Below are 16,167 nucleotides of genomic sequence, written 5' to 3' on the forward strand. Positions count from 1 at the left end.
GTGTGTCTAAATACCACAGCTAATTTCTTCTTCACTCCCAGATCAAGTGTGTTGGTGCTCAAACCCTGACCACCCCACTGCTGATGAGATGTTCTGACAACATCTTGCCACATTTTCAATTTTGCAGTAAAAAGAAGCACATGCAAACTCGTATAAAACACTACATCTCCTGAAAAATCTCAAAAGCTAGTGAAACTTGTTTATATGTATGTATATATGCACACCACACATGATTCAGCTGCAAGTGAGTAGTTGCCATTTCTGATTTTTTTGTTTGTTTCCACCCTGGAATTTCCATGATAACTACACAATTCTAAGACACTCATTCACCATTAGAAGGAAGGATTTTACATCATAACAGAAAAAACAATAAATAAATGTATAAATTAAAAATCTTTATTTAATAAATCTACCAGTATTACAAAAGATTTATCATTTCACTTTGAAGTATAGTGTTTAAAGATACTTTAGTATGTGGTATATACATTACATTGTGAGGGACAATGTAGGCTGTAATCAATTTTTTTCTCTACAGGTAACTCCTGTTTCTCCAGAAAATGAAATCTAAATACAAATCATGAATAATGAACACTGCATCAGTGTAATATGTGCACTAGTTGTCCACATTATGAACCTGCATATGCTATCACAACATCAGAGATTTCCTCTTTCAGCTTGTTCTATTTCAATGGCTTCAAATAGGGCCTTAAAATTGCCTGCACCAAATCCCTGAAAATATGTATGACATATTTAATAAATAAAAAAAACCTAAAATAAATATATTATGTGACACATATTAGTTGAACTTACATTATGATTATGTCTCTGAATCACTTCAAGAAACAGAGTTGGTCGATCTTGCATATTCTTGGTAAATATTTGCAACAGGTAACCATTTTCATCATAGTCAATTAAAATTTTGAGCTCCTGAAATGAAACAAGTTATGATTTTTCACTGACTGTCATAGAGCATAAGCTAAGAACACTGTATCCAAAATTATTTCTTCAGTTATATTGAAGGAAAATTCCACCAAGGAAATTAATATGTTATGGGGTAAAATTGCTGACCTATATTCATCTTTAACAGGGAGAATATGTAGTACTGCCAACAGACATACGTAAAAATAAAAGTGATACACTTCCTAGCTTTCGGAACTAATAGTTCAGAGAGACTATTACACCTCCCATTTCATCTTTGCCTACCCTTGTTCTCACTACAGGAGGGTGCCTCTCATCCTGGGATCTGAGTGACCTGCCCTTCCTTTTAAACTTTGCCAACCTATTGCACACTCATCTCTGAGGCAGGAAGCTAGGTGTGTCACTTTTTCTTTTATATCTGTCTTTAGACATATTTCACATCCTGAATGTAAATAGTGACCAACAATTATCTCTCATAATTTATAATATTATTTCCTCAGATTTTTTTGACCCTGGTGAATACCTAAGAGTAATGTAAGAACTAAGTTGTCTATTCAGATTTTTCACTGCAGGTTTAATTTATTATCTCTCTGAGTTATAATTCACTAGATCTTTCATCTTCTGGTTTACATATTTGTAGTTCTGAATGTTTTATTTATAGTGTGGTTTTGATGATTACTAACACTGAATTATCAAGTGTTTGGGAGAATATCAACTGAAAACACAAATAGTCTGGAAACTTCTAGTAGTTGTCCCAGGTGTTGTTGTGGTCATCAGTCTGAAGACTGCTACTCTATCCTGTGGTAGCCTATTTGCCTCTGAATAACTACTGCAACCTACATCCTTCTGAATCTGTTTACTACATTCATCTCTTGGTCTTCCTCTATGATTTTTACTCCCCACACTTTCCTCCAATACTAAGTTGGTGGTCCCTTTAAGTCTCAAAATATGTCCTATCAACCAATCCCTTTCTTCGGTCAAGTTGTGCCACAAATTCCTTGTTTCCCCAATTCTGTTCACTGTCTCCTCATTGGTTACATGTTCTAGCCATCCGATCTTCAACATTATTCTGTAGCACCATATTTCAAAAGCTTCTAGTTAATTTTTGTCTAAACTGTTTATCATCCATGTTTCACTTCCTCACATGGCACATGGCACACTCCAGACAAATATCTTCAGACAAGGCTTCCTAACACTTGAATCTATATTTGATGTTAATGAATTTCTCTTCTAAAATGCTTTTCTTGCCATTGCCAGTCTGCATTTTATATCCTTTCTACTTCATTCATCATTAGTTATTTTGCTACCCAAATAGCAAAACTTATCTGCTGTTTTAAGTGTCTCATTTCCTAATGTAATTCCCTAGGCATCACCTGATTCAATTTGACTGCATTCCATTATCCTTGATTTGCTTTTGTTGATGTTCATATTATATCCTCCTTTCAAGACACTGTCCATTCCATTCAACTGCTCTTCCAAGTTCTTTGCTGTCTCTGACATAATTACAATGTCGTAAGCAAACCTTATGCTACAAAATTATGGAAAACAACTAGCTGATTTTAAACTTAGGTTAATATTACATTAGCCCAGAAAGAGATACAGATGAAGAGAGCTTGGGTGCACAATTTGCCTGAAACCATTTAAAAGATTTATGAAAGAAATGTGAAAACTTCTTTCCTTCTCATCCCGTCTGGTAAGTCGCCCTGACCCAGGTTTCTGGGCAACTTTTCTGAACTCCCCCCTTCCTAAATCTCACATGTCCCTTTCTTTCACTCATCCTCCTCCTCCTTCAACCCTTTTGCCAGAAGAAGGAGCCACTGCCTCCAAAAGCTAGCAAATTGAAATACCTTGTTTGTATGTGTGTTCTCCAACCACTACTTGGTGAATAGATTTTTTGTCTATCCAATTACTTATATTTTCAAAAGGTGATTACTTTCAAAATTGTTAAAAGGATTCCAGAAATCATAACATTCAATAGTGATACAAATCTGATACTAATAGCCAAGGCACCATCTAAATGGGTTTTTAATTGGTTAACATCAAACACTTTGAACTTTAATCTTATTACTGACACTATCGCCCTATCTGTGGACTGTTGGCCGACATTTCTATACATAAATATTTCAGACTCCATGAACTCAGAGACACTTTCTGATTAACTAACCATAACCATTCCTGATATTGTCAGTGCATCAGATTTGAAAGAATGGTACATTGTGTTTATCTGAAAGAATACTAAAATTTTGAAGGTAGGAAAGAAATTGGAAGACATATGTTCAGCAATTGTTCAACGTATCCCTCCAAGAGAGCATTTATGAGGACTAAAGCAAGGGCTTGAGTACCATACTCGCATATAGAGCAAATGAGGCTCAAGAATAATCACAGAAACTTAAGAGAAAAGACCAAATAAATGTTATAACATATTATAGGGTGCCAACAAGATATTCTACTTAAAAACTTCCACAATTTTGTTTACACTCACTTTAACATCCATTAAAGATGAGTGTATGAACTTGTTTTAACATGCTTTTAGCATATTAAATATGTATTATGTATATATGAAGCTTCACAGTTTCATAGTGTAATCTGGATGTTTAATTATAACATTCACAGTCATGTGGACATAAATGTTATTTGAGAGTGCCTAGTAAAATCTGTAGTGGATATATACTTATGACAGTGACCTACATTTCAAAGATGCCTATATAATATGTTAAGAAAATAACTCGGACATTTTGCATTTCTTATTTGAGATATTCAGATTAAGAAATGTCTAAATAATCTGGAATAACACATTGTGGGTGTGAAATAAAGAGTGGTATTTAACTGTAAACCAGCTATATGCCTGTCAACCACAAACATTCAGCTTTCAAATTGTTTATTTTAGACATTTAATAAGAATAATTTACATCATAAAGAATGAACCCTTCAAGATATTCACTTCTTTTAGCACTGGCAATAATTTGTTACTGTGAAAAATGTCAAATTACACCATAGTTTCAAGTCCATGTTAAACAGAATTTGTTTATGTTGATGGTCAGAATCCTTATGAGGGCCACCTTTTAAGTTTTTACAAAAATGGTGAAAGAAACACATTTTTTGGTACAAATCATTTGATTGGTTCTCAGATTTTAGCCCATAAAATTTACTTTTGTACACATTTTCTCCATTTTGAGTTTGGTACTTAAAAAGAGAGTTTGGAAAGTTACTTGATATGACTCAAAGTGCTGCCCTTATAAGGGGACAACAACTAGTAGTTCAGTGATAAATCAGGTAAACACAGACTGAGAGACATTCATTTGTTTTCCTCCATCTAACAATCAATTGGCATCCTGTGTGACAGCTGGTGTTGTCATGATGAAGAATGATGTGATGTTTTCAGTTATTTTTCCTGATTTCATAGCTAACTTAAGGCAAACAAACTCTTGTCTATTAATTGTTGTTGGTCCTCTAAACCAATGATCATTACATATCCAGTGTAACTAAAGAAACAAGTAATCATTTTCTTTGTAGCACTTCACAAACAAACCACTTTCACTGATTTTGGTTCACCTTGAAACATGCAGAAAGTTGATTACTGCTTTGTTTGCAGCTTTTATGAATATGTCCAAGTTTCATCATGCGTTGTGATGCTGTACACGGAATTAGCATTTCCTGATGCCAGTTTACATGAGCTCATTGTGTATTTCAGTCAGATTGTGTGGAATCCATCAGAAACAGATATTTTTCACAGATAAATGTACACACAGTCTTTCTGGTGTCTAAGGATGCCTCTAACTTATGGTAAACTACATGCACATCCTCATGAGTTGTTGAAGAGCAATGATCATTTTTTAGAAGAACAAGTGGTTTTGGCTGCCCTTCACAAAATTCAGCATCTATGGCAGAATGACCATGACAAAATTCTGTAAAGTAAATTTAAACAGTCTGTCCTGAAGGTGATTAATTACCAGAAGATTAACAAAGTGATTTGTAGAATTGTTGTCAAGCTTGGGCCTTATGAAAATCATAAAAAATAATCCAACAAAACATTTCATGTTGATTTTCCTTTTCGTCACAACACCATTCTTGTTGCGGTCACTGTAAATAAACTACTTGATCAATTTACGAGCTGTTGTTGCTTTAACAATAACAACTGATAAATTTTAAAACAGAAGTGGTTGTTTATAACAAATTGAAAATGGGCCTTCATATTTTCAGTTTGTTGTAAAGCTTCTAAATTTTGCAATACCTTTCTAGAAACGTTTGCCCTGTATGTACAATACTGATTCACATGACAGTAACAACTTTTCAATGTTAGAGGTTGCATAGTGGCTAGCTATCAAATTAAAATGCTGATAAACTGGTTGTGCATTCTGCCATTGACAATTCATTGAGAAGTTTTTGTGAGGACTACTAGTAGCTGAATTCATCTGTAATTGTAGGTTACAAATGTTTTTAGAGGAGAGTAGTAATACTGCATGAGTCAGACTCTTAGGATGCCTTCTTATTTATATACATCAGGAGGGTATAATTACACTCTGCATGCACTCATGTAGTCAAATACTTATAAAATTTTTGCTGTGAGATAATACCTGCAAAGTCTCAAGATCTTCCATGATATTTACATTATCATTCTCCAGTCTTTCTTTCAACATTTTATAATAACTATCTGGAACTGATAGGAACTCCATCCCTCTTTGTTTTAAATTTGTTATCTGTAAAAAAAGAAATAAAAACCATACAAATGAATTCTATACTAAGAGACAGCAACTAACACAAATAAAATTTAAATTCATTATTTAAAACTCAGTGTAGTGACTTTACATTCCTTATATAAGAAATAGAAATATAATCGAACTAAAGAAAAGGTATAAATCAAGTAAACATACCACACTAACCAATCAACAGAGGCAATCATTAGGCAAATTATATAGTTAATATTCTATAACATCCATTTAAACTTTTATATCATAAGGCACTTTATTCGAGTATGGAGGAAAAGTGGAAAGTCTGTGGTTGAAAATGAGCCCAAAAGATAGCAGAAAGGAAAGGCATGATGGACAGTCCTGAACGGTTCACTGACCTGTTGGGGGTATATAAGGAAAGATTCTGTATTACAGAAAAAATATAAGAGCTTTGTTTTCAAATTCCCAAGTCACTGGCAGTGCACTGTACAATTTGATTTGATGGTTTTTAGTTATTGACTTCTCATTTTATCACATGCCAGTTACAGGATTTGTCAAGATCCAATACAGTATAACATTTTATATATGCAAATATAGTCACATGTAAGTTGTAACATCTAGATTGACTGCTTTTTTCTTATCAGCACATCTTGAAATCTCTTGACTGATTTTATCAATGAAATATTCTAGTTAAATATGCATCATATAATAGAAATTAATATCCACATGCATGGCACAAAAGACACATACTTACACATATTAATTAATAGGAATACATTAGTAAAAGGAGTTTTGTTATCTAGAACTGCTTTGATCATTATTCATTTCCAAGTAGTCAGATAATGAGGTAGAAACTATAGATTTGAGCAGTATTCTAAATATTCATTATGCTATTAGAAGCTGTGGATTATTAGTAGATCATTTACTTCTCTTTTAGGCATATTAAAGTCTGGTATTCTTTTGATCATATCTGGCAATGCATCAAAATTAATTTTTGGTCTATATAATATACTGTCCCAATATACTGATTTTGAGTGTCCATCCCTATGAAAGTCATTTCTTTCTTGTTTGATAACTGTTCAAAGTTGAAAACTCTCAATACATTTAAATTAAACGTATTTTCAATTATAAATTAGACAACAGGCTCATAAGTTTTAATTCTTTAAGAACACCTTTACATGATTCTCCATAAGTAACAACTTTTATTAATCTTACACCTTTCTTCTGAAGTTCAAATGATTGTTTTGCAAAAGTGGAATTTCCCCAGAATGGTAGCCTATATAATACCTTAGTAGACTATGCATATGGGTTAAATAAGTACTTAATATTGTTTCATCATTGCAACAATCTCTGAGCATTCTTAATATGTAACTGTACATGCTTAACTTTTCAAAAGCATTTCTACATGTTTTCCCTTCCTAGGTGACCATCCACCCATAATCTTAAAAATTCTATATCATTCCTTTCCTGAATTTGTCAATTCCCTAATGTAACCTTTACATGGGTTTTACTTTAATTTCTTAGGTGGTTGAAATTTATCCATACAGTTTTCTTACCATTAATGATTAGATAATTGTCTTTAAATCATTTTTGTGCTACTTGTACTGTTTTGTCAATTTTCTGCTCCAATTCAGAGTCCTAATCATTTGTTTCTTTCATAATTACACTCATATCACCTGCATGCAAATAATACCGTATCTGCTGTTGAAAACTGCTGTGGCAGGTCATTAATGAAAAGCAAGTACAACAATGGGTCCACTATTGTATCCTAAGGCACTCCGTAATTAACTTTTTTTATATTCAGAATGGTAAACTTTTCCTTCCTGATAAATTTCCACTCTTCGTTTCCTATCAAATAAATATGACTTGAATCACTCATAGGATACACCATGGGTACCATAAATATATAGTTTTAAAAGTATTAGGTCATGATTTATAAGGTCAAAAGCTTTGGAAAGGTCCAAAACCAATCCACAGTTTAGTTCATTATGCTCTCTAGCTTTGCAAACAAGTTTTAGGAAATTGAAGAGAGTTGTCTCCAATTATTAGCTTTACTGAAACCATTCTGTGCAGTCACAAGAACTTTGTGTCTGTTCAAAAAGTCTAGTAAAATACTGTATATTAGTCTTTCAATTACTTTGGAAAATACAGCTAATAGTGGCAGTGGTCTCAAATTTCTAATGTCAAACTTGTACCCACTTTTATAGACTGGTATTACTATTGATAGCTTAAGTCTACTTGGAAACACTCCTGTTGCAAAGAAGTCATTGAATATATTAACAATTTGAGAGATAATATTATCAGCACTACATTTAATAATTTTATCAGGGATACCATCAAATCCACAGGTCATTTTACTCTTTAGTTTACTGACAGCCATTTTTACTTCTTTGGGTGTTACTGGATATAAGAACATCATTTTTTTCTCTCACTGGAATTTCTACCTTTGTGTGTAATAGAGGAATGCAGCACTTTTGTCAGTTGCAGAATATACTAGAAACTGAGCTCAAGTATCTGTTGATTAAAGCATTAATCTTATGTGGAGAAGGCATCAGCTAAGGATGGCTCTTGAATGTGAACATATAAAAAAATAATGAGGGGCATGACACTCTCTTACCTAAAGAACAAACTCTCAAAGTGCCAAAACGGATTTTGCAGAGAAAAAAGTAAACATCTCATATTTGCTAAGCATTTTGAATCATTAATTTTTCAAATAAGGGAAATGATAATGGTACAGTGCAATAAGATTCAGAATGAAAACACGCATATGAGACTTGGCATAAGCTGCAGGTAGAGAGAGATTTGGACTGATGAAGAGCAGAAGTTAAGAGACTTCTCACTTGTCTAATTGCAATTCCTGAGCATGGCACTGCTGTTACAGAGAGTGAAACACATACATCACTGCTTTTACATATGCACTCAACATTTATTACAACTCCCAATAATGATCAATGAATAAATTTTAAATAGCAATAACATGAATTCAAATGCTAGTGTTTGGATCTCATAAGTATGTTCATTTCCAACAAAGTTAGGCTGTTAAGTGATTAAGCTACTGAACTCTCATGCAGGAATGTTCAAATCCACATACAACCATGCAGAGTTAGGTTTTCCATGGTTTCCTGGAATAAATTATGATGACTGTCATGATGGTTCCTGTGAAAAAGGCACATCCAGTTTCTTTCCCTAATCCTTTCCCTGTCTGATATTGTATTCTATCTCAAATGATATGGTCATCAATGGATCATTACATTCTGATCACTGTTCCTTCCCTCATTTCAGATTACTGTCAGAAATAATTGACACATCTGATTTTTTATGATTAGAATGGTGATTTTTGTGCATAAATGCACTTTGAATCCAAAAAATAAATTACTAAATATTTTATTTTGATGGGCAAAAAATATAAATGAAATTACTCACAGAACTGATAATATCTTGTGTGTTGAGAGCAATGTGCTGAACTCCAGCTCCTCCATAATAATCTACATATTCTTCAATCTGGCTCTTCTTCTTTCCAGGAGCAGGCTCATTGATTGGCATCTGAAAAATAAATGTTTGGTTAAAAAAATGTCAGCATTACATCTGTTTCATCATTTAGTGTACAAGGCATGTGCACTGACTGAGTAATGTTTACATTATTAAATTAAAGCAATGTTACTGTAAAGTTCCTGCCAGCATGACAGAACATATGCTTTGTTATCATGACTCAGTATTCCCAGTCCACATTCAAATTTACATACTATCATTGTCAACCAAAATTATGACCCATCATATGTATTGCATACTAACTGTATCGTTATATTCCTGTACTGGACTTAAAACATGTAATTTTTGTTGTATATTAAAATATCCATGACACATATAAAAGAAAACAAAACACACACTGAACTAAGAGGTCCATTATTGGGGAAGAGAGAAAGTAAGATTGGATATGGTTAAAAACGAAGTGCAGGTCACACAGTCCCCAGATGGGAAACAACTACCTGTAATGAGGACAAGGCTTGACATAAATCGATGGAAGAAGCATCAGAGAGAGAGAGAGAGAGAGAGAGGAAACAGAGGTAAGCACTGTGCCAGCTTCAGTCTAGTGTCCTTATCTCTGGCCTGAAATTGTCACAGTTTAGAGCCTTTATCTAGACACTGAAGCTAGCAAAATGCTTACCACTATATTGTCTCTGACATACCCTCTCTGATGCATCAGCCTTCATCTTTATCTAGCCTCATCCTCATTAAAGGCGGATGTCTCTCGTCCTGGGGTCTGAAAGACCAATCCTCCTTTTTTTAACCTTATTCAACCTAATTCTCTCTCCTCTTCACTGAAGCAACTAATAGTTCCAAAAAGTATGTACTGTGTGTCTTATTTTTATACATCAACTATCCTAACTGCACCTATGAAATTTCTAAGATCTGCACTTTTTGGTATAGTGAAATGCTTCATTCGGGACATATTAATATTCCTGAAGAAGAATGACAATCTTCAAACTGGTGTTTGGTATTTATCTTCTTGGCAATGAATGTAACATCATCTTGGTCTTCCTCAATTACAAGCAATACAAAATTACTGTATGGTCTAATTACCATGTCCATCACAAGAATAAGTGGTGGGAAGCACATATAACATTATGGTAACAGTATGGAGCCCAATTCATATAATTTGATGGAACATGACATAGGTAGTATAGTAACTCTTCTTTATGTTACTCTTGCCTAACTTTTTTCTGTCAGTATTACTTGATTATCTCAGAGGCATGTTACTCTTTCTTTTTCTGCACACCTTCATCAAAGCCTGGAGATAACCAAACAGCTGCTGGCTTTTGATCACAGTCACATGCACATATTACTGCCTGATTTTCACATCATCCAGTCACTTGCAAAAACCCTATTTTCTGCAGCCCTCAAAAAAATCTAATACCTTTAATGCCTAAATTAAAAGGCTTGTTTTTATTTGGACTGAAGATGTGAGGTACATTGCTGAAAAAAATGAATGAATGAATTCCCCTCTTCTATAGCGATGGCAGTATATTACAACTAGCATGTTAATATATTATAACTAACATTTAAAGCACTTTGATTTTACCTTGATTGTTTCTTCCCAATTTGTCATCACAATTGATCGTAAAGCGGAATACTGTGAATGAATCTGGGAATCATCAACAGACCAAAATCTATGAAACATCAAATTCTTTTCATACCTGTAATTAATAAGTGGATTAGCAAAATTGTGATTTTCATCTATTAGTATTTCAAACAGAGTTTACGTAACTTACCATTTAGCAACTGATTCCATTTGTAGATCTGGCTGATTTCCAACAACATGATCTATGAAATCAAGTCTCCCAGGAGGCCTAAAACAAGTAGAGAATTTAAACACATAGAGCCAGTTTCCTTGAACTGTGGCCAGAACAGGTTGATAGGCCTAATCTGTGAAGACAGAACAATAAGATGAAACCAGTTTCCAAAATATATAATTAAATAATTGAAAGAAGTAAAAAGCTCTGCAGATTCTCAAATAAAAATCAGTATCAGAAACTCGCAGACTTAGAAAAGAGCAAAAACGAGAATACAAGTAACAGACATGCATGAAAACAAATGTTAGGTTTCCAGCTTTCAGAATAATTACTGCAATTTCCCAGAATCAGACAGACAAGAATAAAAGTTTGACACTCCTGCTTATTAAATATGTGTTCCAAGAGACTTTTCTCTTTTTGTTACAGCTTACAAAGTTTTGAAAATCTTTCTAAGGCTCTCTACAAATTCTGGAATCTTTTATATTATTTTTTAGAGATACTGCTCCTTTCTGTAGAATGACTTTCTCTTAAGTACAGTTTTACATTGTTGTCAGCAGTTAAAAAAAGTTAGTTTATACACCTTACTTTTTGCTTTGGCCATTGTGTTAACACAAGTGCAAAAATGAACTCTTCATTGCTTTATAAATCATCAGCAAAAGAGCAACATTTAAATTTATGACTTATCATTTGTTGTCACAAATGAGTTTCCAATTTAAGTCATTGGGTGCTACTGCAAAAATGATGAGTCAGGAATCAAAAACCTCATATCCCATGAATTCTTTGTGGAAACTATTCCCTTGAATTTTACATTATGATATACACAATATTCTCAATTTACAACAGCAACATTCGTAACTGTATCATGAGATTTGGGATAAATCTTTCATATTGCAGAGGAATGATTTGTTATGTTTTGATCTGTCAGGAGTCTTATATTGAAACAAACTCCATTGTCATTCTTAGACGGTATTCGCAAGTAACCTCAGTGGTGTTCCACAAGTAACCAGCAAAATAGGCAACATAGGGGAAATGACTATCTTCCAATCTACATCTACATCTACACTCTGCAAACCACTGCGAGGCGCATGGCACGTACTAGTTATTACGATTTCTTTCCATTCCACTCACCTATGGAGTGCAGGAAGAATGATTGTTTAAATGGCTCTGTGAGTGCTGTAATTAATCTAATCTTGTCTTCGTGATCCCTATGTGAGTGATAAGTAGGATGTTGTAGTATATTCCTAGTGTCATCATTTAAAGATAGTTCTTGAAACTTTGTAAATAGGCTTTCTTTGGACAGTTTATATCTATCTTCAAGAGTCTGCCAATTCAGTTTCTCCAGCACCCCAGTGTCACTCTCCCATGGGTCAAACAAACCTGTGACCAATCATGCTACCCTTCCGTGTATACATTCAATATCCCCTTTAGTCCCATTTGGAACAGGTCCTGTGCAGTTGAGCAATATTCTAGAATGGATTGCATGAGTGATTGGGAAGCAATCTCCTTTGCAGACTGACTGTACTTCCCCAGTATTACACCAATAAACTGAAGTCTAGCACCTGACTTACCCATGACTGAACCTATGTGATCAACCTGTTTCATATCCCTATGCAGTGTTACACCCAGGTATGAAGTGTTACACCCAGGTATTTGAAGGAGCTGGCCGATTCCAACTGTGACTCATTCATGTTAGTCACACGACTCTACATTTTTCCTTTTTGTGAAGTGCACAATTTTATACTTCTGAACATTCCTAGAGTATTTCCTATGAAAAGCAAACGCCCTAGTTCAATTTCCAGGCCATCACATCCTTTTAAAGTGACAGGAAACTCCACATCATGAATTAACTTCTCTGTGTTGATTATTATTAATGCAATGTAACCTTCTTCTGGCAGAAGAGCTGAAAGGGGAGGAAGAGGGGTGAAGGAAAAGGACTGGAGAGGTTTAGGCAGAGGGGTACAGTTCAGAAAAGTCATCCAGAACCCCAGGTCAGTGGAGACTTACCGGACAGGATGAGAAGGAAAGACTGATTGTTGGGGAATGCACTGAACAAGGTTTCAAAACCTGAGGGCTTAAACGTGGAAGACAGGATAATGTGTAAGACAGAGATAACTACCAAAACATTTTGTTTCCAATGGGCCCGCAGCTCGTGACTGAATAAACATCTCACAATAAAAGCAGCTCTTTGGACTTAATTCATAATGTCTTTACTAAAACATTGTGCACAAGTTGATAAGAGTGAAAAGCTAAGTGCATTGTTTGTAACAGAGGTGGGAAGGGGGTCGGCGAAAAATAAACAAGTAACAAAATGAAAGATGTAGAAAACTAAAATGGAATAAAGGAAGGAGTACTTACTGCAAATAAATGCTGAGACAGAAGGTATTAATGTAAATTAAGGCCAGGTGAGTGGCAAGAACTAAGGACATGTTGTAGTGCCAGTTCCCACCTGCGGAGTTCTGAGAAACTGGCATCTGGGGGAAGAATCCAGATGGTGCGAGTGGTGAAAAGGCACCAAGGTCATGACTGTCATGTTGTACAGAATGCTCTGCAACAGGATATTGTGTGTTGCCTGTATATACTCTCTGCCTATGCCCATTCATCCTGATTGATAACTGAGTGGTAGTCAAGCCAATGTAAAAGGCCAAACAATGTTTACATAACAGCTGGTATATGACATGTCGCTTTGATTGCATATGTTTTGTCAATTACAGGGCTGGAATAGGTGGTGATAGGAGGTGCATAGGGCAAGTCTTGCAGCAGGGACAGTAACAGGGGTACGAGTGATAGGGTAGGGAGATGGGTGCAGAAGGAGCATAGGGTCTGACAAGGATATTGCAGAGATTGTGAGGATGATGAAAAGATATTCCATTCGGGAGGACGACGGTTCAATCCTGCGTCTGGCCATCCTGATTTAGGTTTTCCGTGATTTCCCTAAATCGCTCCAGGCAAATGCCGGGCTGGTTCATTTGAAAGGGCATGGCTGACTTCCTTCCTCTTCCTTCCCTAATCCGAAGAGACCGATGACCTCGCTGTCTGGTCTCCTCCCCCAAAAACAACCCAACCAACCCAAAAGATATTCTAGGTAAGGTGTGCAAAACTTTAGACAGAGTTGATCTCATTTCAGGGCATGATTTTAGGAAGTCATGGCCTTGGCAAAGTAGCTAATTGATACATTCAAGACCAGGATAATACTGAGTGAGAAATGGTGTGCTACGAAGTTGTTTTATGGAGGGATCAGGACTATCAGGATTGGATGTGATGGCCCAGGAAATCAGATTTTGAACTAGACTGTTGGGATAATTGTGTCCAGTGAAGATTGAATAATTGAATAATTGAAAATTGGAGTAAAATGTTTCCACCATATTGTTTACCTTTTCTACACGTTGTTCTCTCTTTTCTATGAATGATTTTGTTAAAACGGCTTTTGAGGGATCTTTCATGGGATGTTGAGAACAGACCCTTCTCCATTACCAAGTTCACTAGGAATGTCAGAGGTTTTGCTAAATACTATGAGGCATGTTTGATTACTCTTGCAGATATTCCATCTGTGCCCCTGTATCTTTGTTTTTCAGTGATCTGATTATATTTGTAACTTTAGCTTCATCTGTATGAAATAGGAATAGTCATTCTGTTATTTCAGAGAAACTATACTATTTTTAATTAATTTTCATTATCTTCTGAACTATATTTACATAATACTGATTTAAAGTGGAACACACTTCATGTGGGCTAATCAGTCTTTCCCTTGTGCTGTAAGTATTATGTTCCCACTTTCTGTCTTATTTGATTCATTTTTGTTTGTATTTATGTGTGACCAGACTGTCTTAGAAATATTTGACGAAGTTCTAATTTGATGTTTATAATATCTAGATTCTGCTTGCCTTGTCCTCCTGTTGTGTTCTTTCGTCTGATGTCTGTATACTTCAACACATTCGCAACTATTACATCCCCTGTATCCTTCACACACACTTTTTAAATCTTCTGTAAGTCACAATTTCTCTGTTGATCCATTTCTTACTATGTTTTGCATTTATCTTTATGCCAACCTTTGGACACTTTGAAATGAAAGTTTTCCAGCCTTCATCCACATCATTCTATATACAAGCTTTAAATCTTCCAAGTCATATTTCCAATATGTTGAGATTTTTAACACTTGTCAGCCTTCACTCTACAACTACATTTCCAGTTTTGGTTTTCGTGTTTTGTATCTCAATTAACTGAACAAGGTGATCTGAAATGACTGTGTTAATGATGCATACTTTCACTTTATTTAAAGATATGTTTGTAAAACCTGATCTGTTATTGTGTCTGATGGTTCAGTGCTCGTTGTTGGCTTATTTACATGCAGCTTCATATTATATGTATGGACAACATAATGAAAACATTTTTTACAGCTGATCTGTTTAAGTATGGGGATTCTTTAATAGCTCTGTTAAGTAGTACTTCAAATTCTATTACGAAATCTTTTAGCCTAGAGCCTGCAGAGTGATGTACATCTAACACTAGACATTTGTCCTCCTAGCTTGTAAATGGCAATGGAATACATTCCCTTATACTGTTATCCATGTATGATATCACCCCATCAGCTTTATATTCAGTTCTGCAAAAATGATGCTGCATTATAACCCTGTAAATTGTGAGTTTAATTTCATTTTCTACCAGTCCATGATCGAAGATATCTGGTACGTTAGCAGCAAGTGAAGCCTCTCTCTCTCTCTCTCTCTCTCTCTCTCTCTCTCTCTCTCTCTCTCTCTCTCTGAAGATTTTATTGAAATCAAAATTACTTTCAATTTCTTTTTATATTTTGTTTAATTTTTTTAGTTTCGGATATCAGATTTCCTGGTCTTTCAATTGTGCGGCTTACACATTCTTTAGCGCCCTTCCTTCTTCTGACATTGTTGCTGCTGATTTTGACAATGACTAATCTTTAAAATGACTTGGCTGCCTCATGTTGCTTCTAACTGGGCATGCTGAGCTTCTTTCTGCTGCTGGGGTGGTTGGTGCTAATGCTGAAGTGGCTGCAGCTGATAGTGGAGGGGAAAATTGCCACCCTTCAGGCTGAGTTAGACAAGGCCAGGGGAGATCTTGGCAGGTTATGGAAGGAGAAGGGTGAAGAGCGGTGGAAAGTGGCAACAGGCTACAGGAGCAACAGGCTTAGAACTTTGTCTCACAGCTTTGTGGAGAATGTGGAAAATAGATCTGACCTATTGCTTCAGTCAGAAGCTGGTGAGCCTCAAGAAGTTGCAGGTGTAGACAGGGGACAACAAACTTTCAGCAGCAAATTGAACAGT

General features: G+C 35.2%; 1 protein-coding gene across 1 annotated transcript in view; it reads right to left on the minus strand.

Annotated features, from left to right (window-relative positions):
* Nucleotides 1–380: 380 nt before the first annotated feature.
* Nucleotides 381–16,167, minus strand: part of LOC124788969 (4-hydroxyphenylpyruvate dioxygenase) — a 124,408-nt gene continuing 108,621 nt past the window's right edge. The window contains exons 8-13 of the mRNA XM_047256261.1: nt 10,856–10,933; nt 10,666–10,780; nt 9,009–9,128; nt 5,493–5,615; nt 811–927; nt 381–729 (exon numbers count right to left, since the gene is read on the minus strand). Coding sequence (XP_047112217.1) covers nt 655–729; nt 811–927; nt 5,493–5,615; nt 9,009–9,128; nt 10,666–10,780; nt 10,856–10,933 — 628 coding nt within the window. The 3' untranslated portion in view covers nt 381–654. The remainder of the gene's footprint in view (nt 730–810; nt 928–5,492; nt 5,616–9,008; nt 9,129–10,665; nt 10,781–10,855; nt 10,934–16,167) is intronic.

The sequence above is a fragment of the Schistocerca piceifrons genome, chromosome 1 (genome assembly GCF_021461385.2).
Source record: "Schistocerca piceifrons isolate TAMUIC-IGC-003096 chromosome 1, iqSchPice1.1, whole genome shotgun sequence".
NCBI lineage: Eukaryota > Metazoa > Arthropoda > Insecta > Orthoptera > Acrididae > Schistocerca > Schistocerca piceifrons.